We start from the raw sequence: 24,619 nt of genomic DNA on the forward strand, positions 1-24,619 counted from the left end.
TCCTGTGAGAAATTAGATTGACTAGATGGTGTGGTGAGTAGACTGTGATTGTCTGTCCTAAAGTGAACTTTTTGGCTTCCTAAGTACTAGAGCCTGAATGCAGGGAGGCCATCCTCTAACTGCAGTGTCTAGCTAGTTTGTGAGGTAGGCTATGGCCTGGAATGAATGTCCTTTACTGTGCCCCAATGCCCCCACCACATTATGTTTATCTATTGTAGTGTATAGAATACAGGGTGTAGTAGGATTAGGAAGTGTAAGAGCAGGGACTCTAAGGAGGGCCTCCTTAAGCTTCATGAAGGGAGTGTCAATTGGTATAGTAGGGTCTAGGGGTTCTGAAAGAGGCTTGATATAGTGGCTGAGCTAAGGAAGCAAAGTTGGGGATCCAGAGGTGAAAAAAGTTTGATAGACCTAAGAAGGATAATATTTGTTTACTGACTGATGTCTGTAAGTCACAAAGGAAAGTCTTACGGTCAGAGGTTATGGACCCTGTGATGAGTGTAAGCATGAGGCTTAAGTATCGGACCTTTGGTGAGGTGATTTGAGCTTTGGAGAGAGAGACCTTATATCTTTTCCTACAGAGAAGGTTGAGTAAGGCAGCTGTGTGTTGCGTTGTTGTGGTATAGGAAGGAGAGCAGAGTAGAAGGCCGTCTATGTACTGAATGAGCTTACTAGGTTGTAGATTTACAGTTGCGAGATCATTGGCTAAGGTTTGGCTAAGGAAGTGAGGGCTGTATCTGAGTTCCTGGATCAGCACTGTTTATGTTAGTTGGGTGGACTGAAAAGTATCTGAATCTGTCCATATAAACGTGAAAAGGTCTTGGCACTGTGGATGTAAGGGAATAGTGAAAGGTATATTTTTAAGTCTAACACAGGAAAGTGAGAGGTCCGTGGAGGAATCTGAGCTATTGGATTTGAGGACAGGGGACAATAGGGGTGTCATAAGGCAAGTGAGTGACTTTCAGAAACCCATTAGCTAATAAGCAGCAGAGTATAGGTTTGAGCCCCTGAGATCTTTAGGGGCTATTGGGCATTGGGGTACTGAAGAGAAGACTGAGGGGTGTTTAAGGTGAATTAGCAGCCGTTGTAGGAAGGGGTTGTATTCAGAACAATTAAAATCAGGACATGGACTTTATAATATTTTATGATGGTCACCCAGAGTTAACACAAGAAAATACAGGAAATCTATCCACAACACCAAACACATATTTAGCCAACAGCCTGAATCTCACAGCAATGTCCCACATGAGTCCAGTTGAAGACCCAGAGCTCATGACAAGGCCTCCCACAAGTCCAACTGGAGGTCTAGGGCTCACAAGAAGGACTCACACCAGTCTCTTTTACTGGCGTGCTGGGAAGGCCCAAAGGTCAGCAGTGGAAGCTAGGAAGTCCATACCAGTGGGGTGAAGGAACTGTGCTGGTGGGATGAGGGTTCTGTGCTGGAGCCGAGAAGTCACACAACAAAGACCAGGGCTGTCCTGAAAAGCACCACAGCCATCCTCAGTGACACGGAGGTGCTGAGCTCTTCCAATGATAAGCACAGTTGGGTACCTGCCAGGAAGCCAGCCTGATGAGTTCATCCTGGAGACCAAGCGGCACACGTCTTCCACTCTGGAGCCAGGAAGCAGTGCTTGATGTGAGGACCAGAGCTTCTCCAGGAGAATCTAACAGCTCAAACAGCAACTCGTAGGAGAACCCACAATGCCTCAACACCTCAACGCCATAACTTCTCCTTTTCCAGTCTCTATTTACGCTTAACTCTCCTCAGGTGGAACATCTATGCTCAGCACCCTGCTGATTTAATTCAGCTGACGTTAAACTGACCACCAGTTTTTAATTCATAACAGCAGCGGAGTACTGTGGGTGGCGTGAGTGGGACTCTCAGACTGTAGGGTCAGTGAGGGGCGAGGGGAGGGGAAGGGCTGAGTCAGCAACTATGATGGCTGATATTGGAGTATGAGAGCCGTGGGGAGAGGGAGAGAGTATAAGAGAAATTGAGGCTTTTTTGGAGTAGAATTTTTATCAAAAAAAGGTACAGGACAGTTTACGATAATAAGACAGCTGTGTAAGGAAAGGGTTTGAAGTCTGCAGGGAGTAGGTTTTTTCTGCAGAGGTCATGCAGGTTGGCTGTTAATTCCCACAATGGAGACTGCAGACTGGGAACATGCTTCTTAGTCACTTTATGCTCATCGCTGAGACAAAATACCTGATGCCCAAGTTGGGAAAGGAAAGGTTTATTTCTTACAGTTTTTGGAGGTTTCAGTCCACACTCAGTTGGCTCCAAGACAGGCAGGCCTGGCTGGGCCACAGTTCATGGCAGCCACCGACAGCAAGCTCGAACCAGCAAAAAGAAAGACATACTTTCTTCCTGTCATTACATCACATCCTGGCTCCACCCCCAGGTGGGTGGAGCACTTACACCATCAATCCAAGCACTAGACAATGAACCAATCACAAATACACAATGTAAACTCATGGGGCCTGGGGGACACAAACATAAACCATGACACTCAGGAAGACACTATGGGTGGCTTCCATGTCAACAAGGAAAGAGGATTTTACCTGAGATGTCCAGCGAGACTCAGGGCTCTGAGAGAGATACGTGAGTGTGATTGTGGCCCTGAGCCCCATCAGTCCTCTTCAGCAGTGGTGGGGAGCAGCTCAGCTGGTGATGGGTCTGAGGTGGCAGTGTCCCATCCTGTGAGGGTGGGAAGGTGACGACTTACCCACTCTGGCGGACAGGGCAGTCGCACTTCCAGTGGCCTTCTTGGTTGCGGATGGGACCGGTTCCCAATCGTGGCCGCGGGTCAGGGCAGGCTCATGTCCAGTGTCGTTTTTCTAACACACTTGAAGCATGATGGGGGGTGGGGGTGGGGTTCAGGTTTTTAGATCTTTTTTTCTCCAGTCTGTGTTTTATCTCAAGTCCTGGGTGCCACTCACTGAGCTGCTGTAGACCTAAATTGGCCTTAGAGTTTCAGCGTGGAATACAACCTTTTTATGGTCTTCTTGGAATGTAACCTTTTTTTAAAACTTTTTATTGGTACCAGGGATTGAACTCACGACCGCCTGCTGCAAGGCAGGTACTTATGCCACTGAGCTAAATCTCCAGCCCCAGAATGTAACCTTCTTAAGGTTATCCTGTTTTTGTCTATTGTTGAAGACATGGAAAGCCGTATGTAAGAGGTCTCCCTGCAGGAACTGAGGACCAAGATCTGACAGTTTTGAATTTAGTTTGAATGTTTGGTACTGCTTGGGAAATGGAATGAGAGTTTAGGAGGACTGCAGGATCAAGTATGATTGGGGAGGGGGAGAGACAGGAGGGACAGAGCTGGGTAAACAGAGGAGGAGCTGACAGTGGGGTAGTCTTCTGAGAGTAACCATGAGATGAGGAGGAGGAAGGGGGGAATTCGCATGAGTTATGGCAGTGGGATGTGGAGGTGTTTTATCTATCAGGTCTGAGAAACAAGAAAGAAAAGCTGATAAAGGAGGAGGACCTGTGAAGTGAGTCAAAAGAATTTGGGAGGCCTTGGAGGTTTGGAATAGGTCAGGGCTTGCAGCAGCTAGACATAAGGTATTTACCCCCACCTGCCATTTCAGTCGTAAAAGTTACATAAATCTCCTAATGTGAGCCTCTTTGGCCTGAGAGTTTGTTTTAGCCCCAGTGTGTCTAAGCGCAGCCCAGAAGAGTGGTTTTGTCGGGTAATGATTATTACCCATGTGTTCCAATTAGGACGGTGGGGGGCGGGGGAGTGGGGGGGTTGTGAATCCGCAGAGAATCGTCACCCTCTAGTGAGGCACACCTGTAGTAGCACAGTCCCACCAGTGGCTTCTCTAGTCATCACCAGAGGAGGCCTGGGGGAGTGCTGAAGGATGTAGAGGTCCCAAAGGGACGTAGAGTAGTAGGGGGATGTCCTGACTTGGCCACAATTTGGGACAGGCAAAGTAGAGTGAGAGGAGGCTCACCTTGGACCTGACGAGATGAAGGCTGGTGTTGGATGTTGGCTAGAAATGGCAAGGCTGAGGAGTCCCTATTCCCAGAAAAAGAAACAGAGAGAGAAAAGGAGGAACAGAGAGGAAAGGTCTGTAGGCTGGAGAGGGATTCAGACCGGGGGACAGACTCCCCAAGAGCCACACAGCCTCCCAACCGCTGGAGTCAACGGCACTAACTGATTGACTGATTTGTACTCAATCTGGAGCAGCATAGAATATTAAAAGAGAAGAGGCAAGTAGTTTAATAAGGGGGGAGGGCACAGAGGAAGTCTCCACAGAGAAGCCTGTGGCGGCTCTCCTATAGACAAGGAGCAGGTTCTGCCTGACATAGGCTCTAATGGGGGTAGGGCTCTGGGGACTGGTGAAAGCTGATTTATTTCATGAGCGTGCAGGGGATTGGGTAAACTTTTACTTGCCTGAGCTTTGGCACAGACTTTTGGGAGGGAGAAGCCATAGGAGCTTCTGGGAATAAGGAGGTATGCATTATCAGGCACAGCTTTGAACCGTTGCCATGATAATTGTGCACCGACAGGGGACCTAACAGTTACCACCTTCTCTGGTTTCCTTTCTTCTCTCCCAGTGTTCTAGAGGTGCCAGGGTTAGGGCTATTTTAGTGCTGGCATTCTGAGCCTGGGGTGCTAAACATCGTGTATGGCACCCTACAGCTCTGCCCCTCAGGAACCCACCTACCTCGAACACCAAGCGTGCCTCCAACTGAGAAACAGCGATGCCCTAGGTCTAATCAGCAGAAGCGAGTTGGGGTCAGTACAGGAAGCCATAGTCACCTTGCCTGCCCTGCACGGTAGGAGCTGGACAAGGCTGACTGTGGTCCCCAAGGAACAGTGGCCTCCTGCAGGCAGGGGAGCTGACAGAGGCATCACCACCCGTCTCCTGGAGAAGAGGCAGAGGAATTTGCAGAAAGAGATTGGACCTTGGGAAGAGGTAAACAGAACTGTGAATCCCAGCCTGTGCTTTGTCGGGTAATGAGTTCCTCATGCTCTGGTGCACCACTGGGACAAAAGCAACTTCCTAGGACCCTGTGATGAGGTCAGCAGACCAAGTCCAGCCACTTGCCACACAAGAAGCCAGCTAAGCTGGGAGGCAATACACTGAAGTGAGGAAAGAGGCTTAACTGCATGGTGGAGGACCCTTGTCTGAAGCCCCGTTTTTTCGGGAACCTTTCTAAGGCGCTGTATGGAGGTGTTTGTTGGGTTTTCCCAACTGGCAGGGGGCACACGATGCTCATCTGATCCTGATGGCCTAATCACACGATGCTTCTCAGCTCTCATGGCTCTAGAGCAAAGATCCTTACTTCACTCTCGGTAAGAGAAAGAGAAAGAGCCCTTAGTGCCCAGCTTCAGTGACGATCCTGAAACACAATCCAGCAGGCGCAGCACGAGTTCAGAGCAGGCCTGGGTGGGCGCAGAGGCTGCAGAGCAGAGGGTCGGGGGCCTGGTGGGCAGGTACAGAGCACCGAACTCAAACACAGTGGGGCTAAGGTCTGTACAATGCAGCACCGAGGACATGTGGACCTCAGGCCAGCTCCACTGCCATGACCCATGTGGCTCCTGAGGTTCCTGGGGTGAAGGACCAGGAGAGGATGAGAAAATAAAGACAGAAGCTGGGGCCAGGTGGAGCTCTTACTCTCCGATGCCAGGAAAGGAACTGCATGACCCTGCAGCACGTTTATTTATAGACTCAGAAGGATGATGTGATTTCAACTCTGCTGCCCAGCAACCCATTGCTTGGATTGTCTCGGGGCTTAGTGTTTTTCTGGGCTGAAGCAACTTCTTCTCCTGGCTTGCTGCTAGGTGCTTTGATTTGGGGACCACCATGCCCTGGCCATGCTGCAGCCCTGCATATGTGGTCAGTTTCCAGCTTCAAGGGTTCCCAGAATGCCACAGGTCGGTCCAGGTGGCTGCCCAGACAAGTGGGCCCAGGATATAGGTTCACAGCAGATGTCAACGCTGAATTATTGGACACTGCAGCACTCCAGGTGTCCAGGGGTCCCCCACATGCCTTGGGGTCAGGCTGGAAGCCATTAGCTGCCCAGGTTGATGGCTCTGTGTATTGAGGAGGAAGACATGGGCCATGAGAACCTGGTCTAGCTGTGAAGAGGCCAAGGGCTTAGTTACCTGGGAAACTGAGTCAGAGGTGTGCTGAAGGTTCCCTGGTACTACCTAGGTTAGGACACAAAATTTTTTTTAAGACAGCATCTCCCTGTAGCCTAGAACTTGCAGTGATCCTGCTGCTTCTGCCTCCCAAGTGCCAGGACTCAGGCATGCACCACCAACTGATTTATTTTTGACTACTGACAATCACAATAAGGACATCTGTTGAACACTGACTATTTTCCAGGCACCCACTAAGTGGCTTTGATGTATTATCTGATTTATGCCTCACTGCAGCCCTGGGAGCGGGATGCTATCATTATTACCATTTCAAAACCAGTTTTCAGAAAGGTTTGGTAGTTTGCCAGCAATCACAGAGTTAATAAACAGCTTCTCTCCAGGGTCTGTCTGACTCCAGATTCTATACTTGTCAATCATAGTGGCACATGCCTATAATCTCAGCACTTAGAAAGCTGAGACAGGAGAATCTCCACAAATTTGAGGCAACCTGCTGAGTTAAAAGCCAGCCTGAATGGCATAGCAAGACCATGTCTCAAAAAACATAATGAAAACCAAACCAAACCCTGTGCTTTACAGCCTCATTTTCAGTCATTAGCACCTTTATTGAGTTATATTTTGCATAGCATAAAATTCTTTTAATTGTACTATTTACTGACTTTTTAAATAAAGTTTTAGACTTAGAGAAACATTGAAGTGATTGAAATTACAACTGACCAAGGCAGTGGAAAGAACAGGGGATTCGCTTTTGTAACCTTTGGTGACCATGAGTCTGCGGATAATCCACAGAGTCCAGAATCCACAGACACAGAAATACCACGCCATGTATGGCCACAGCTGTGAAGTGAGGAAAGCCCTGTCCAGGTAGGACATGGCCAGTGCTTCCTCTAGCCAACAAAATCAATGCTGCATTTAGCATAGCTCTTGAAATTCTTGGGGTGAAAGATGGTGGAGGATGAAGAAATAAAGACAAAAGTCAGGAAACAGGAAGCTAAGGCCAGGTGGAGCCCTCTCTTCAGATGGGAGGAAAGGAACTGTGCAGTGACTGTGGTGCATTTGTTTATACATTTAGCAGGGTGATGTCACGTGACACCACTCTGCCTAGCAACCAGTTCACCCTCTTCCTGAGACACCCTGTGTGCATTTTCCCTTGTGACAACTTGTTCAGTCAGAACTGTGTTCTTGGTGGTAGCTTTGGGCTGAGAGTTTTGGCAGTTAAGACCAGATATGCTGGGGCTGGGGATTTAGCTCAGTGGCATAAGTGCCTGCCTTGGTGAGTTCGATCCCTGATACCGATAAAAACAAAAAAGACGAAAAAAAAAAAAAAAAAAAGACCAGATATGCTGTAAGTGAAAGGAAAGCCAAACTAACTATGGTTCAGGTGAAACTTGCACTGTGATCCCCACCCTCCCAAAGTGAGTCCAAGCTCAGTGATATTTCCTCAGTCTGCAAAGGCCCAGACTCCCTCCATATTGTGGCTCCATCTTCCACTTCCTGGGTACTGTTGTACTCTATTCAAAAAAAACAGGGCCCCATGATGAAAAATGGGGCAAGACCCCAAGATGACAAACGGGGCAAGACATCTTTTTTAAAAGAAGCGCTTTTATTTTAGCTGGCCCAGCAACACAGTGCAGATGGAATTTGCAAAGCTGTGCAACTGAGTTAGAGTTTTGACTGATTTTTATAGTTCATTTATGATTAGCTCATTGATCATTAAGTACATAGTGATGAGAAACAGAAATAAGGTGGGCCTTCGTTCCCCTTTGCTTGAGGTAAGAGGCATTTCACAGTGGGTGGTTAGCCAATTTATAGCCCTTGGTCTGCCAATTCCAGGACCATTTGTCTCTCATAAAGGGAACAATGGTTGACACAGCATCATTTGTCTCTTACAAGGGGAACAAAAGTTGACACAGCAAACAGGTCACTAACGGGGGGGGGGATGACGCATTACAGAACAGCAGAACGATGCGGTCAGTTAATTTATAACTATGTGGTTGGTGCTTGGTTACTAGGGTAATGAGCTCAGTACAGAATGACAATATTACTAATAACTATATTTTTAAGTAACTATTTTTGTTAATTATCTTTTAATCCATTATTTTAATTTTTAGCATCTTAATATAACAGGTACGAAACATTTTGAACATAGAAAAAAGTACATTGGACCCTTGACTTTTGTTTGTTTGTTTGGTCTTTTTCCTTTTTATCGGTACCAGGGATCGAACTCACGATTGCCTGCTTGAAGGCAGGTGCTTATGCCACTGAGCTAAATCTCCAGCCCCTGGACCCTTGACTTAATTAACTCCATTCATAAAGGCTGGTTGTAACTCAAGTTGACTGTAAGTGAAAACTGTTTTTCCCACAAGAAATACTGGAAATACCTGTAATGCATTCCAGACCTCCCAAAGCATCCCTTGATTAACCGTTTCATAATAAATAAGGGTTGTATAATGTGTGCAACTTACCAGAAGCCCCAATAGTTTTCCTAGTGCATTTACCAAAAAGTTATAAAATATGCCTAGTTTACCAGAAACAACAACTTAAGACTGTACTCACCATTCAAGTTGACATCTTTGGCTTGCAGGAAGTAAGGGTGACATGGAAGGTGGTTATTGTTTGGGCAGAGAGGTCCCTTCCATAAGAACCATCAGGAATCTGGCTCTCTGATGTCCTTCTTCTTGAGAGTCCATAGCCCCCTAGAACCTGCTTCTGGCACAGTGGATCTCAACCTTTACAGAACTAAAAACTGATCTAAGATTTTCTGTTTCTGTCTATTTCTGAGGATCAAACTCACGACCTTGTGCTTGCCAGGCAGGTGCTTACACCACTGAGCTAAATCCTTGGTCCAGTTTCTGTCTTTTTTTGAACACCATTCCCTTTTATTGTCATTGCTTTCTTTGCCTTCCTTTCTTTCCTTAGCTTTTTTTCTAGTTTTTTTTTTTTGGAGTCTTTTAGATATCAGTAATGGTAGCGATTATATAACACATGGACTGAAATTATGTCCAGAAACCCAAATCTGGGCTCAGATTGACACTTATGCTTACATGCGCTTTTCTGGCATTGTGAGTCTTGGTTTACAATCACACAAGCGGCAGCATTTGACTCATAACTCTAGCAGAAGATTCTCCCCCCTCCAGCAGTAGACTTCGGATTCTTAGTTGCCCAGGTAACAGCTCCTGTTCCAGTTTTGGTTGTTCTTGTCCCTTAGAAAGGGCTCCTCACTGGGAGGTACATTGTATAAACCAGTCCCCCACTGCCAAGCCATTCTGCCTCTGTGCTTCTGCTTGCTTATCCCAATTAAGCCCTAGACCACGGGAGATCAGGACCTGGGTATGATCCTGATCAGTGCCCATCAACATAAATAAATCTAGGGGCTGGGGATTTAGCTCAGCGGCATAAGCGCCTGCCTTGCAAGCAGGCGCGTCGTGAGTTCGATCCCTGGTACCGATAAAAAAGAAAAAGACAAAAAAAGAAAAAACATAAATAAATCTGCCTCCGGATCCTGTGTGTCATTTCAATGTTTTGCTTGCTGTTGCAATTCAAGAGTTTGAGAGTAAGATAAACCCAAAATTCTTGCCCTAATCCAACTTGTTAGCGTGTGAGGCTGGTCGTACATGACTTGAGGTTTCACTGTAGATAGTTGAGTATGTTGGGCTCTGAGACTCAGTTCGTGGCCCATTCTTCAGTACCTTCATCTTCTCTCCTGGTCCCACCACCTCAGTGATTCTGGATTATTTTGAGTCGAATCCTAGAGAGTAGATCCTATGTACTTTAGGATACAGATCTGAGGCAGGTGTGGCAGCACACGTAGCTGTAGCTGTAGTAACCCAGCAGTAACCCAGAGACTTCTGGACCTGTCAACTGAGGACCGGCCTCCACCAGCGAAAATGAGTGCAAAGCAACTTGTCCAGGTGGGGCTTTGCCTTTTCAAACCCCACCCTTAGCCCCAGCCCTCAGAACACAATCCATGGTTACTGGACCTGTGCTTTAGTAGTCTAGACTTCAGAGGTTTCCAATTCACTGATAATACCCAGCTGTCCCCAAAGCTTTTGTTAGGAGGACTGTTCTTGGACTTGACTCCTTTCTTTTCTTTTCTTTTTTTTTTTTTTTTTTTTTTTTTTTTTTTTTTGTACCGGGGATTGAACTCACGACCTCATGCTTGCCAGGCAAGCACTTAAACCACTGAGCTAAATCCCCAGCCCAACTCTTTTCTTTAGTAGCAATGGATCATTAACAGAATTTATTTCTGGACTGCAGCTCTATCCCATGAGTCACATCTGTCCTTAAACCAGTTCCATCTTTCTTGGTTCCTATAATCTGTAGTAAGCTTTGAAATTGTTGGAAGTTTTTCATTTTGTTTTATTTTTGAGGCAAGGTCTTTCTGTATATTCAGGCTGCTTTGAACTCACTTTGTAGACCAGGCTGGCCGTGGTCTTTCTGCCTCAGCCTCCTGAGTACTGGGATTGCAGGCATGCACTGCACACAGCCATTTGAAATTGGTTAATGTCTAATGTTTTCGTCTTTATTTGGCATGGCCCATTTTATTTCTCTGTTAGATCTTTTAAAAGTCTGTAACACCCTGACCGTTTTTTCTCTTTGCATTTTAGTTGTTGAAGAAACTCATCAAGTCAAGCACAGTGGTTCATGCCTGTTACCCCAATATTTGGGAAGACGAGGCAGGAGCGTTGTGAGCTGGAGGCCAGCCTAGGTGACTTAGTGAGACCTGGTCTGGTGTCAAAGTAAATTTAAATAGATAAAAAGGGAAAGGGCTGCAGATGTAGCTCAGTGGTTTGGGGTGCTGGAGTCTCATTCTGGAGATGGTTTCTAGATCTTTTTTTTTCCCCCTGACCAAAGACAAGCACAAATGATAGCAAAGTTTCATTAAAGATTGGAAAAGAAGGACTAGAGGTACAGCTCAGCAGCATGGCACCTGCCTGGCAAGTGCGAGGTCCTGAGTCCAGTTCTCTCTCTCTCTCTCTCTCTCTCTCTCTCTCTCTCTCTGTACTGGGGATTGAACTCACAACCTCATGTTTGCCAAGCAGGCACTTATGCTGTTGAGCTAAGCCTCTGGTCCCTGAGTCCAGTTCTTAGTACCAAAAAAATGATAAGAAAAGAAACAGGCTTTGCATAATGTATTTGGTCACATTAAGTAAAAGCAGGAAAAGAAGTAAACCCTACAGCATGAGGGGGGCCACGGAAGAGGAAACGCAGTGGGGAAAACTCACTGGCACCCATCCTTTTTGTGTCACTCACTCCCCATCCTATCAAAAACCTACTCAAGTTCCCACCCAACGTCCACTGCAGGGCACTGGGAACTGCTCTGTGCCTGTATCTGGGGATTTTGTACCTAACAGGTTATGCCTCCTTCCCCAGCCAGCTTTGCCATGCCCTAATCAAAGAAAACTCAGGCTGGTGTGCTGGTGCATACCTGTAATCCCAGCACTCTGGAGGCTGAAGCAGGAGGACTGGTAAAAAGTTCAAGGTCTGCCTGGGCTGCATAGTGAAACTCTGACTCAAAACAACAAGAAAGAAAACTCAAGACACCTGTTCTATAGAGCTGCTGTCCTTAAGGCTTTTGGCATTGAGAACTGGTTTCTTTTTTTTTTTTTTTTTTTTTTTCTGTTTTTATCGGTACCGGGGATTGAACTCACGACTGCCTGCTTGCAAGGCAGGCGCTTATACCACTGAGCTAAATCCCCAGCCCCTGAGGACTGGTTTCATAGAAGACAGTTTTTGCACAGACTGGGTAGGATGATTTTAGTTTCAGGATGACTCAAGTGCATTGGACTTACTGTGTGCCTGGTTTCTATTATTATTCATTGTAATATATAATGAAATCTTAACTATACAGCTCACCATACTACAGAATCAGTGGGTGTTAGAGTACTCTGGTGCAATAGAAAAGCAAAAGTATAAAAAGAACAGGTTTATTGAGTTGAGGACATGGAAAGGAGCACACAACCCATGGCGGCTGGGCTGTCCCCTTCGACCAGCTACAGAGAGGCAGAGGTTCTATGACCTCTGACTGCAGTGGAACATGGGGCAGATATTGATGACATGTGAGGAACTGATTGGAATTCTCTGTGCGTGCAAACAGGAAGGGGAGATGCAATTAGGGCTGAAGAAGAAGCAGGAAGTGGTAGGTGGTCCCACTTTGGCCTTCTGTCACATTAGACCACCGCCCTAATTGCACAGTAATTTATACCAGGGCAGGAACTGTTCAGTGGGAACCCTGAACTTATTTTACTGCAACTAGACAGTCCCATCAGAGGCACTGGGAGACAGTGCCACTGGCAGTGTGTTAAATCCAGTTTATGCAATAATCTCTTCTTGTTTACCGTCACTGCAGAAAACCCTGCTTCACAAAGATAGGATGTTGAAAATGAAAGCAAACTTTCCAGTGCTTTTGTGGCAATTCAGGGTATTGTGCCTTGACTTGAATTGAGGATGTGTGGAGATTTGAAGTTGTCTCAGATACACTTTTAAGGCCACCATCATTTGCAGTCTCAAGCAGTTGATCCTCTTCTAGCACAAAGTTGATTCATTGATGGGTCAAAGATACTTTCTTTTTTTTCCAGTTCAGGGATCTCTTGTGGTTGGGAAGTAATGTTCAAAATCTCTCAAAAACTGAGATAGGTGATCATGCACCAGTTGGAAGAAAGAAGGCTCAGTCTCTTAGAATCTGCTAATGTTTGAAACATCAAAAATCCCAGTGTTTAAAATAAATCCCAGTGTTCACTGATTGCCCCCACAATTCCAGTCTCATTTGAACACAGCCACTTTATCTGCTGACTTGAACACATTTGTTCTCCTCTGAAGCAGCAGGTTTTGTTGTGCAAATTGAATATGTAACTTACAAGAGGAAGTCTTATGATTCATTCTGTGTCACTGAAGTGTGCTGCCAATGGTGACTTGTTTTTCTAAAAGAAATCTCTGGGGCAGCTCTTGTAAGTCAAAAACTCTTATTGGGGTCTGGCCTAGATCCTCAATCTTGCAAACAAGTGTATGGTGAAGGCTTAAATGAATGAAAATGAGGTATAATTTTAGGACTCCAGGAAGGTCAAAACCCTCCTTCAGAGTTCTTGAATCTGTAGCTGTGAGGAGGGCTAAGACAAAGAGCTTCACTGGACTGCCCATATTTATTAGGTCCAAACAAAGAGTGGGGATAATGAAGAAAGCAAGGGAAATGAGCAGGACCTTGGGAATCACTTCAAAGGCCTCTCCAAGTGGTAAATTATGCCAGTTTAGGAGACCTGTCTTATCTCTATGATGGCATTTATGGTAGGAGTGAGATGCCTGCAGTGCAGTCTCTATTTATTTAATTGGTGTTAGAGCCAAGGTGTCCTCAGCTGTGGCCTTATGTTACCTTTTGAGGTGTCTCTGGCCTCACAGGCCACTACAGGTCTCAGCCAGGACCAGTGATTCATAGAGCTTCACTTACTAAGAATCAGCTCCCATCAGCAGGCAAGGGGCCAGGACCTAGGACAGACTCACAGATAAACATAGAAAGCCAATTAATTAATTTTAAATCCTGCCCAAGAGCCACTTCATAGTGATCTCCAACAAACTCTGACCAGTGATCTACCATCTCACTTCTATATATAAGAGGGGACATGTGTGATCTCTGCTCTTCTCTTCACAGAGCTCCACAACCAGACATGAGTTAAGGGCATGAACTTTAATGTGACTGACAGTTTTAATCACATCCTCCAAAGCATTTTTACAGATTTTTTAGCTGTTCAGCAATTCTGTTTTCTTTTTGTTTTTGTTTTATCGGTACCGGGGATCGAATTCACGACCGCCTGCCTGCAAGGCAGGTGCTTATGCCGCTGAGCTAAATCCCCAGCCCCTGTTCAGCAATTCTGTAAGGATGACACTATACATAGACTCACATTCAGAAGTGACCTCTTTGGCTGGGGATTCAGCTCAGCAGCACAAGCACCTACCTGGCAAGCATGAGGTCAGGAGTTTGATCCCCAGTACCAAAAAAAAAAAGAAAAAGTGACCTTTTAAACTCAAGTAGTGACACAAGAACACCTGTCCAGCCATGACAGCTGGCACAAAATGACCAATTCCGTTTTCCTGATATATAATCAAAAGACCTAAATATTCCTGCAGCTCTGGTGTTCATTGGCAACAAAAGTGCATGCGGTATAACCTCACACACATCCTCCTGGAAAACGCATCTCACAGAAACAAGCATTGTTGCCTTGTCAGCATCACAGACTCATCAAGCTGGCTGTCATACCACTGTGACTCATTTTATCCTCTCAAAACTGTGGCTCAGTCTCCTCTGCTATTTCACCAGTTCACCTGGTTATGATGGTAGCTGGAAGAGGCACACAGGCCACCTCCACAACCACAGCCTCTCCTGAAGGTTCATCGTAGCTATCCTCAGTAGCCAGCAAGATCATAGTCAAGGGCTTCACAGCTTTAGCAGTGTGCTGAGTAACAAAGAACAACATGCTCAGTGCAGACACGTTTAATGCGGTGGTGGCCTTCCATGAGTACTTCAAAAAAGAACCCTTGTCTTTTAATGCAGGGTGCTTGGTCTCCATGTGTCAAAGCAGCTTTTAAAATACCTTTGGACTGGGGGTTTAGCTCAGCAGCGTAAGTGCCGGCCTTGCAAGTGTGTGGTCGTGAGTTCGATCCCTGGTACCAGTTTAAAAAAAAAAAAAAAAAAAACAGAAAAAGAAAAAAATTTCATAGCTTTGAGAGATAGCTGTGTACCACATATCACACAAAAGACTTGGAGAATGGGAACCGCCTGTTGCAGTGAACCTGTAATTTAAGCAGGGCTCTTGGCGATGTTTTGTTTTCTTTTTTGAGAGAGAGTCTTGCTATGTAATTCAGGCTGGCCTTGAGTTCATGGCTATCTTCCCACTTTAGCCTCCCAAGTGCCGGGCCTCTGCTACCATACCTGGTGTGGTACATTTTTTGAACACAGCTTTCTTTTTGTTGGCATCTTGGAGCCTTCTATTTTCTCCTCACTGGGTCTTTCCCCCCTCCTTCATGTTGTTTTGTTTTTATTTTGAGATCTTGGTAAGTAGTCCAGGCTTGTTCTTGAACTCACTCTGTAGCTCAGGCTGGCCTTAAACTCATGGCAGTCCTGCCTCAGCCTCCCAAGTGCTGTGATTACAGGCATACATCACGCTGGGCTTGCTGTTTTGTTTAGTTTGATGTAGTTCGGTTTGGTTTTTTGAGACAGGGTCTCACTATGTAGGCTAGCCTAGCCTTGAACTCAAGGTAGTCCTCCCTCTTCATCCTCCCAAGTGCTTAGGGTTACAGGACTGCACCACTACAACTGGCCCATGACATTTGTTTTTCACTCATTTTAGCTAGATTTAGCCTGTGGGCTTACCAAAACTGACTGAGATGACTGGACAGTTTGGGAAAGAGGCATGGACAGAAGTGGTAAATAAAATAATGAGCAGGCCATTTGGAAATGGAAAAAAGTGTCACATTCTGGTTGAAAGCCTGCTATTGGATTGTTATGGTGTGTGTCTGGATGTCCTCCCAAAGCCTCATGTGGGCATGGGAGGTATTGTAGTCAGGGGTTGTGAGGGGAACAATTAGAATCAGGACACAGGGAGCTGGGGATTTAGCTCATAAATTTGGCATAAGCGCCTTACTTGCAAGCAGGCAGTCATGAGTTCGATCCCTAGTACCGATAAAAATAAATTTTAAAAAAAGAATCAGGACACAGAATTTATAATACTATTTTATAATGGTCACCCAGAGTTAAACACAACAAAGTACAGGAAATCTGTCCATAACACTAAAGACACAGAATATTCAGCCAAGGGCCTGGATCCCACAGCAATGTCCTGCTTAAGTCCAGACGAAAACCTAAAGCCAAGACAGTGCCTCCCATGAATCCAATTGGAGGTCTAGAGTCCACAAGAAGGACTCACACCAGTCTGTTTTATGGATCTATGTTAGGAAAGCCCAATGGTCAGTGGTGGAAGCTAGAAAGTCTATGCCAGCGGAGTGAAGGAGCTGTGCTGGTAGGTTGAGGGTTCTACACTGGAGCCAAGAAGTCATGCTTAAAATAAGGACCAGGGCTGCTCTGAAAAGTGCCACAGCCTCTGTGTCAGTGACACAGAGGTCCCAAGCTCCTCGGACGATAAGAACAGTTGAGTACATGCCAGAAAGCCAGCGTGAGGAGTTTGTCCTGGAGGTTAAATAGCACACATCTTTCCCTCTGGAACCAGGAAGTGATGTTCAATGTAAGGACCAGAGCTTCCCCAAAGTAAACCACAGCCACTCTCACCAACAAAGTTCCCAGCTCCTCTGATGACAATGGTCGAACTCACACTGGGGAAGCTAGTCATGACAAGCTCTTCCAGGAGAACCAATGGCTCAAAACAGAAACAGAGAAACCCACGATGCCTCACTCATCTTCTCCATGTCTCTGTCTATGTTGGCAACTTTCCTTAGGTGGACCATCTACACTTAGCATCATACTGAATTCACTCATCTGGTGATAAGTGAACTATCAGTTTTTAATCCATAGCAGGAGGGCTGAGCTTTTTTGAGGTGGCTGAATCTAGAGTTTGTGACTAGTTCATTGTCGAGTGCTGGGATTGGGGTGTGAGTGCTACACCACCACCTCCGGGTGAGTAGTCTGCATACAATATAAGGGAGGGAAAGAGGCTTGCTCCTCCTGCCTCCTTTTGCTTTTGTTGCTTTTGCTGTCTTCCACGACCTTGAATGGTTGCCCCTCTGCCACGCCACCCTGCCTACAGCCAGCTGATTATGGACTGAAACCTCCACAAACCGTGAGCTAAATAAACCTTTAACATTGGATGCTGGGTGTTTTTTACCAGCTACAAGATAAAGGTGACTAAGACATGAATGAAGGCATATAATTGACTACATCGACTCACTGATCACTTTAAAGCCTGTCACTAGATGTGGCTTAATTGTCGTGCCACTCATTGATAGAGTTTTGATATCCATCTGCAAGCAACTGATTTATGCACTCAGAGCTCTCTGCTACTGTTCACCTGTATTTTCAGCCACTCCCCAGTCTCACCCTGGGTCCCTTGCATGCACAGTTCACAGTAGGGTTCCTGTTCCCATGAGAATCTAGTGGCACTGTTCATCTAACAGGAGTTGGAGCTGGGCTACAAATCCCGATGAAGCTTCCCTTGTTTGCCCCACCCACTTCCTGCTCTATAGCCTGGTTTATCTGAAGTCTGGAGCTAGGGACCCTTGCTGGTAGTGTTTCCGTCCATTTGAATGAGTTGATTGCATTCCATGGTGTCATTTAGCATGTTCTTCTGTCCTCGGTATTTTACTAACTTGGTGATGTGATCTGATTTCTGTTCACTTTTACAGCTGAATAAACTGCTGGTGCCCTTGGGTTTCCAGAGTCAAAATGTGATGTTGTGTTGATGCCTCTGTGCTGTTAGCAGCTGTCAGTGATCCTGGGCTGAGTAGCTTTGTTTTTCATTGGGAGGGATGGGCATTTTTTTGTGTCTTTTTTTTTTTTTTTTTTTTTAGAAGGGGTCTCGCTGTGCAGTTCAGGCTGGCCTTGAGCTTACTTTGTAGCCCAGGCTGGTCTCAAACTCGCAATGATCCTCCCACTTCAGTGGGATTATAGGTATGAGCCACCACACCCGGCTTGGGATGTGCGTTTTTTAAAGAGATCCATCCAGCGACAGATGTGTGGAGTGTGGGGCAAGGGCAGGGTTGTGGTGACTTAGTGGAATAATTGTGTAGCAGAGTGCTTGCCAGGTGTCCAGGACACAGGAACACGCTGTTGTTGTCACAAGAAGTGGGGGAGGGACACAAGTCCTGAGCTCACAGACATTCTCTGGCCCAGGCTGTCTCTTCCTCCTCCTTTGGCCCTGGAGAGGAAGTCAGCAGTGCCCAGGATCTGAGACGCATGTTCTGGAACACAGCAACCATTTGTGTGCCCCTGGTGTGGCTTCTCCAGGGAAGGAAGGCTGGCGTCCCACTCGTGCGGGGCTTGCACCAGACTGTAAGTGTCCTAACCCACCACTGTGCCTCCTGCATGGCCTGGCCTTCTTGCAGTCTGGCTTGGTCCTGGCTTCCACACTGTGCATGAGCCTCCTCCTTCAAGAAGTCTTCCCTGACTGCAGCCCTTCCAGCAGCCCTCCCTGACCCTTGCTTCTGAGGTCTGGAACTCGTAGCTCTAGACTGAGTCAGCCTGGGCTCTCTGCCTTTCCATCACCCCTGGGGTCCAGCCCAGCAGCTCATATTCAGTAGGTGCCCCACCAAGTTGGTTACACTTAAACCCAAGGACAGATACTGTTTCCTCATTTAGCCAAGCACTGGGTGCCACTCCTGAAGGTCAGAACCTCGAGCACCCCGTTTCTGGTGGCCACAGTATTTCTACCACCTTCCCAAACTCATTCAACTCCACTCACTTCCGCTCCTCTTCCGTCTGCCTGGGTCCTGCACCCTCCACTCCTCCCTCCTTTGCTCCCCCTACCCATGTTGTTATTTTGCACTGTTATTTTGCCCTGCTTCCGAAGCATTGTCTGTCACAGAATCCATAGAATGCAGTTGTCAGATGCTCTGCGACCTCAGGGCTGAATCAGAAATACCGGTTAAACTGCTAAACTGCGGCTACAGATTATAACACACACTTGAATTCAGAGAAAGTACAATATGCAAAAACACACGACAGATTCAGATAAGCTGCTCCTCACCCAGAAACACTGGGAAACATAAAATCAGACACAGGGCGCAAGGGATACAGCTCAGCGGCACAGTGCCTGCCTGGCAAGCGTGAGGTCATGAGTCTGATTCATACATCATCATAGAAAACGTGTCTGTACATCAAAATATAAAGTCTTTTTCTTGTCACGAAACTTTTATTATACTTCTATTATACTATTTTGGAGCCTTGTTTTATTTTTTTAAAAATGTTTTTGCATTACTGGGGATTGAGCCCAGGGCTGTCATACTGAGCACATCCCTATCCCTTGTTTACTCCATTTATTTATCTGTTTATTTATGAGATAGGCTTTCATGAAGTTTTCAAGTTGCCCAGGGGTTTGCTTGAGCTTGCAATCCTCCTGCCTCAGCCTCCCAGGGTACTTGACAACAGGCATGCATCACCTGTCTGGCTGAGCCTGTTTCACTGTGTACACTTCCTTCTAAAATGTGAAGATAGTCCCTCACATTTCTAAAACATCATCATAAAATACATCTTTTAGGAGACTGGGAAAAGAATACACTTATAAGAAAGTGAATTAAAAATATCTGTTTAGAAATGTTTCCAGAATTGAAAAAATATATATATCTGTTAATAGACCAAATACAGTGACATTTTGATGACAGCATAGTGACCCTGACTTGGCACAGTGACCCTCTTTCCTGCTGAATGATCCTGAAGGGCACTGAGTGCTGGCCAAGCTGGCAAACATCCCATCAGGCTGGGCCCCCAGCTGGTCCTGTAACCAGGTCCCCAGGTATGCAGCAGGCCAGCCCCTCTGAGCCCAGCCCAAGGCCAGCATTGCAGCTGCCACAAAACGGCCTGGCAGCTTCCCCTCTGACCCCGAGCCTTCGTGAGCTCATCTGTTGTGCAGGTGGCTGTGGCAGCTCCCATGGGCATTGTGGGGACACAGCAGATCCTGACCATAGAGGGACTCACTGCCGGTCACACTGGCCCCGTTATCCATGAACCTCCTGGACTGGCCAGCCCACGGGAGCAGCAGGTCCCTCAGGGACCACACAGCCCTGCTGCTATTGTGCTGAGGGGACTGAGGCCAGGAGGATGCCAGTCCCCATCTGAGGTCGCTCAGCCAAGGAGGGCTGAGATCGAGGTGGCCCCTTGAAGCCCCCCAAGCCTGAGTGTGGGTTCCCTCACCTGACTGAGGACACAGCGTGGCATCACACACACTGAGGCCTGGGTTTCAGTGTGTTTCTTGTGGGATGGCACCAGATCCTCCCACCTAACACCCCTCCATTTTCTCCCCTGTAAAATGGGCCTGTGAGGTCACTGTGAAGCTAAATGACAGGCCTTGGGAGGTGCTCCATAAGTGACACCACTGCTGTCCCTGTACCCCTGATCTCTGCACCTTTCGCTTTGCCTCCTCAGCCATGGGACCTCCTGAGTCTCACTTGAACTGGGCACTGCTAGGCCGGTAGACTCCACCCACAAGGCTGGGAGGAGCCTTTGGATGCCAGCAGGATGAGCCCGAAAAGCAGGCTACAGCCACCCACCCTCTCGAATCATCTGCACTCACCTGTCTCTTCCCTGAAGGAGCAGGGCATGGCTGTGTCCCCAAAGCTGCTCTCTCACACCGGGAACCGCAGGTTGGGAGACTCGGACTCTGACCCTCGCTTGCTCTGTCTCCAGCTCACCATGGCCAAACGGCTACAGGCCCGAAGACTGGAGGGGATGGAGCACAACCCCTGGTGAGTGAAGGGCCAGGGTGGGGCGGGGGGAACTAGGTCTCCCTCCAGGCTTGGGCTGGTAGGGACGCTGGTGTCCAGGAGAGGGAAGCCCCAGGGCAGCAGCCTTGGTCTCCAGTCTCAGCCTTCCACCTGCTTGGCTGTGGCCCTGGGAGGGGAAACTGGTTCCCAGCCACCGGCTCTACTTGAAGATGCTTAAAAATCCCAGAAGGGCTGGGCACGCCTATAATCCCAGAACCTGCAGTGTGAGGCAAGAGAATTGTTGCAAATCTGAGACCAGCCTGGCCACAAAGTGAGCTCAAGGCCAGCCTAAACTGCATAGCAAGGCCCTGTCTCAAACCCCACCCCCCAAAAAATATCCCTGAAGGGCCAGTCGTGATGGCACATGCCAATAGCCACAGCACTCAGGAGGCTGAGGCAGGTAGTTCTCCATGAATCTTATGCCCGCTACATAAGCAAGTTCAAGGCAGCCTGCACTACACAGGGAGACCCTGTCTCAGAGAAACCGAACAAACAAATCCCTGAAGGGCTTGGGGAAGAAGGCAGTACTGAGTTATCACCAGAGCCTGTGGCCTGACCCTGTGCCTCCAGGCTCCAGGCATCTGTGGTCCAGCCATCTGCAGATCAAGACTGTATTTTAAAAGATCAAATCTGTACCCAACATGCACAGGCCGGCTTTTTTTCCTCGTCGTTATTTCGTAAACAGTCTTGACTCCCAGTGTGCTCAGTTATTATTAGCTGTAATCTAGAGATGATCTAAAGTATTGTGAAATGGGAAGAAGATTTCCAAATGGAAAAGAACTAGGGTGGAGGAGGGGGAAGGAAGGAAGGGAAAAGAAAAAATTGATGAGAAAAGAGGGAAAAAATGGAAACAAAATTTTGTAAACAATGGGGGGAAAGGTTGAAGAGAGGGGAGGAGGACGGGAAAAAGGAAGCAAAATATATCATGCACAGGTACAAATTCCCTGTAATGAACGTGATCATTATGTATATACCAATAAACTCAATAAAAATAAACACATAGATAAAGTACTATATGGGAAGCGAGGCGTGGTGGCCTTTAGTTCCAGCATTCAAGAAGCTGATGCAAAAGGGTCACCATGAGTTTAGGCTACACACAGTCTCACAACACAAAAATTTTAAATAATAAAAAGTGTGAGAGCTGTCGAAGATCCGGCTTAGTAGCAGAGCCCTTACCACTAAGTAAATGCCCGGCAAGTTTAGAGAAGACCTAACACCATTACTTCGCAAAATCTTTAATAAAATTGAAAGGGAAGCAATACTTCCAAATTCATTCCTGGAAGCAAGCATTACCCTGATACCAAAACCAGAGAAGGACCCAACTAAGAAAGAAAGTACAGTTCAGTCTCCCAGTGAAGATGGATGCAGACATCCTCAGTAAGATACGGGCAAACAGACTGCAGCAAATCATCAGGAAGATTGTATACCACGATCAAGTGGATTCACCCCAGGGATGCAAGGATGGTTCAACATATGCAAATCAATAAATGTAAAACGTCATGTTAACAGAGTCAAGGACAAAAACCGTATGTTCACCTCAATACATGCAGAAAAAAATTTTTACAAAGTCCATTCATGATAAAAACCCTACAGAAAATTGGAATTATCTCAATCTGATAAAAGACATCTATGACGAATTGACAGTCAACATCATACTAAATGGGAAAAAACCAAAAACTTTCTCTCTAAAATCAGGAACAAGACAAGGATGTCCACTGTCGCTTCTCTTATTCAGTATAGTCCTGGAAACTTTAGCTGGAGCAATTATACAACAGAAAAAAATCAAAGGAATAAAGATAGAAAAGGAAGAAGTTAAGCTATCATTATTTACAAATGACATGATACTCTACATAGAAGACCCCAAAAACTCCACTAAAAACTGGTGAGTTTAATAAGCAAATTCCAAAACATAGCTGGATACAAAGTCAACACTCAAATCAATAGCCTTCCTGTACACAAATAACAAACTCACTAAAAGAGAAATCAGGGAAACAACATTTTCACAATAGCATCCAAAAAAAGTGAAATAACTAGGAATCAATTTAACGAAGGATGTAAAAGACCTCTACATGGAAAACTACAGTACTCTGAAAAAGGAAATTGAAGAAGGTATTAGAAAATAGATATTTCATGACCTTGGGTAGGAAGAACCAAGATAGTGAAAATGACCATACTTCCAAAACTGTTACACAGATTCAGTATAACCCCAATCAAAGTTCCAATAGCATATCTCCAGAATTAGAGGAAACAATCCTAAAATTCATCTGCAACCAGAAGAAACCTAGAACAGAAAAGGCAAGGCAAGGAGTATCACAATCCCTGACTTGGAATATACTATAAAGCTACCATGATAAAAACAGTGTGGTAGTGGAAAAAAAAACCTCAAAGACCAGTGGAACAGATTAGAAGATGCAGAACCAACTCCAGACACACTAAGTAACCTTATCTTTGACAAAAGTGCTAAACACATTCATGGAAGAAAGATAACTCTTTAATAATGGTGCTGGAAAAACTGGCTCTGTGCATGCCGAAGCTTAAAGTTGGACCCATATCTTTCACTGTGCACTAAACTAAGTTTGAAATGGATCAAAGATCTAAATACTGAAATGGGAACAATAAATCTGCTGGAAGATAGAGTAGGAAAAACTCTTGTCGACGTTGGTGGAGGCAAAGACTTTATGAACAAAACCCTGAGTGCACAGGAACTATCACAAAGAATCAACAGTTGGGATCTCATCTTATTAAAAGCTTTTGCCCAGCAAGAGAAATCACCAGCAGAGTGGAGAGACAACCCACAACGTGGGAGAAAATGTTTGCCAGCTGTTCTCAGACAAAGGAGTACTGCTGGGTTTCTGCAAGCAAAGGGGGAAATAAAGGGCCACATCCACTAAGGGTCAGCAAGATGGCTGTCGCCTGGCCAGCCAAAGCAGGCAGCTGTTATTGAGATAAAGAACAAAGAAACTCAAACTGCACATGCTCAGATTGGTAACTTGTTTACTTCCTGACCTTGCAGGACCTCATGTTTTTACCTTGGGGAGGGGATGATGTTTCAAGGCCCGCACTTTTCCCATAACATTGCTGACCCGATGTGTCTGGGACAAAATGGAGTCAGTGTGACCTCTCTACAGATCACTATCAGGAACATGTAAAGAACTCAAACAAACAGTCCTCCCAGATTTAAAGACCCAATCCAAAAATGGGCAGCTGAGATGAATACACCGTTCTCAGATGAAGAAATACAAACAGCAGATAAATATATGAAAAAATACTCAACATCACTGGTGCAAATTAAAACAACACTGTTTCCACCTCCCCCCAGAAAGAATGGTTACTATCAAGAAATCAACCAATAACAAGTGCTGGAGGCGCTGTGGGGAAAGAAACCCTTCTCCACTGTTGATGAGAGTGCAGACTGGTGCAACCACTGTGGAAATCAGTGTGGAGATTCAAAGAACTAGGACTACAGGTCACATTTGACCCAGCTCTTCCCCTCTGGGTACCTTCCCAGAAGAATTGAAAACACCATACCACAGCGATATATGTGCACCCATGTTTATAGCAGCACAGTTTGTAATAGTCAGATCTTGGAAATAACCCAAATGCCCATCCACTGAGGATAAAAATATGTGATACTTTTATACAGTGGCGTACTACTCACCATAAAGGATAAACTTTTAAAAAAAGGATAAACTTGAGACTTTTATAGGAAAATGGATGCAACTTGAGACCATACTCATAAATGAAATAAATCAGACACGTGTAAACATCATATTGTGTTGCTAATGTAAGAAGCTAATAGAAACTATAAATATAAAACAGTTATGCTACTGATTTCTCTGATTGAAGAGAAAGATTTGTGCTAGTATTATTCAGATGATTAAATGGAGATGTACTCTGAGTAACTGATTTGAAGATAACAATACACAATGCATACACCATAGTTACCCTCTAATTATCACGTTTTGAAATTTGTTTTTTTCCTCTCTTTAAAATAAAATAAAATATATTTTTAAAAAACTTATCATTTTGTAGGCACAGTGGAACATGCCTATAGTCCCAGCATTTGGGAGGCTGAGGCAGGAAAATTG

At 45.9% G+C, this 24,619-nt stretch overlaps 1 protein-coding gene across 10 annotated transcripts in view; it reads left to right on the forward strand.

The window, feature by feature from the left end:
- Positions 1–24,619, forward strand: part of Kyat1 (kynurenine aminotransferase 1) — a 48,993-nt gene that overhangs the window by 9,650 nt on the left and 14,724 nt on the right. For 6 of the 10 annotated variants that reach the window (XM_063244335.1, XM_063244336.1, XM_013153510.3 and 3 more), the window contains 2 exons: positions 17,947–18,105; positions 20,455–20,513. In XM_063244335.1, coding sequence (XP_063100405.1) covers positions 17,947–18,105; positions 20,455–20,513 — 218 coding nt within the window. The remainder of the gene's footprint in view (positions 1–17,946; positions 18,106–20,454; positions 20,514–24,619) is intronic. The other 4 variants (XM_003470594.5, XM_063244340.1, XM_023565427.2 and 1 more) reach the window with 1 other exon arrangement.

Source organism: Cavia porcellus, unplaced genomic scaffold, assembly GCF_034190915.1.
Source record: "Cavia porcellus strain 051 isolate PalLab524CR breed Dunkin Hartley unplaced genomic scaffold, mCavPor4.1 scaffold_49, whole genome shotgun sequence".
Classification (NCBI taxonomy): domain Eukaryota; kingdom Metazoa; phylum Chordata; class Mammalia; order Rodentia; family Caviidae; genus Cavia; species Cavia porcellus.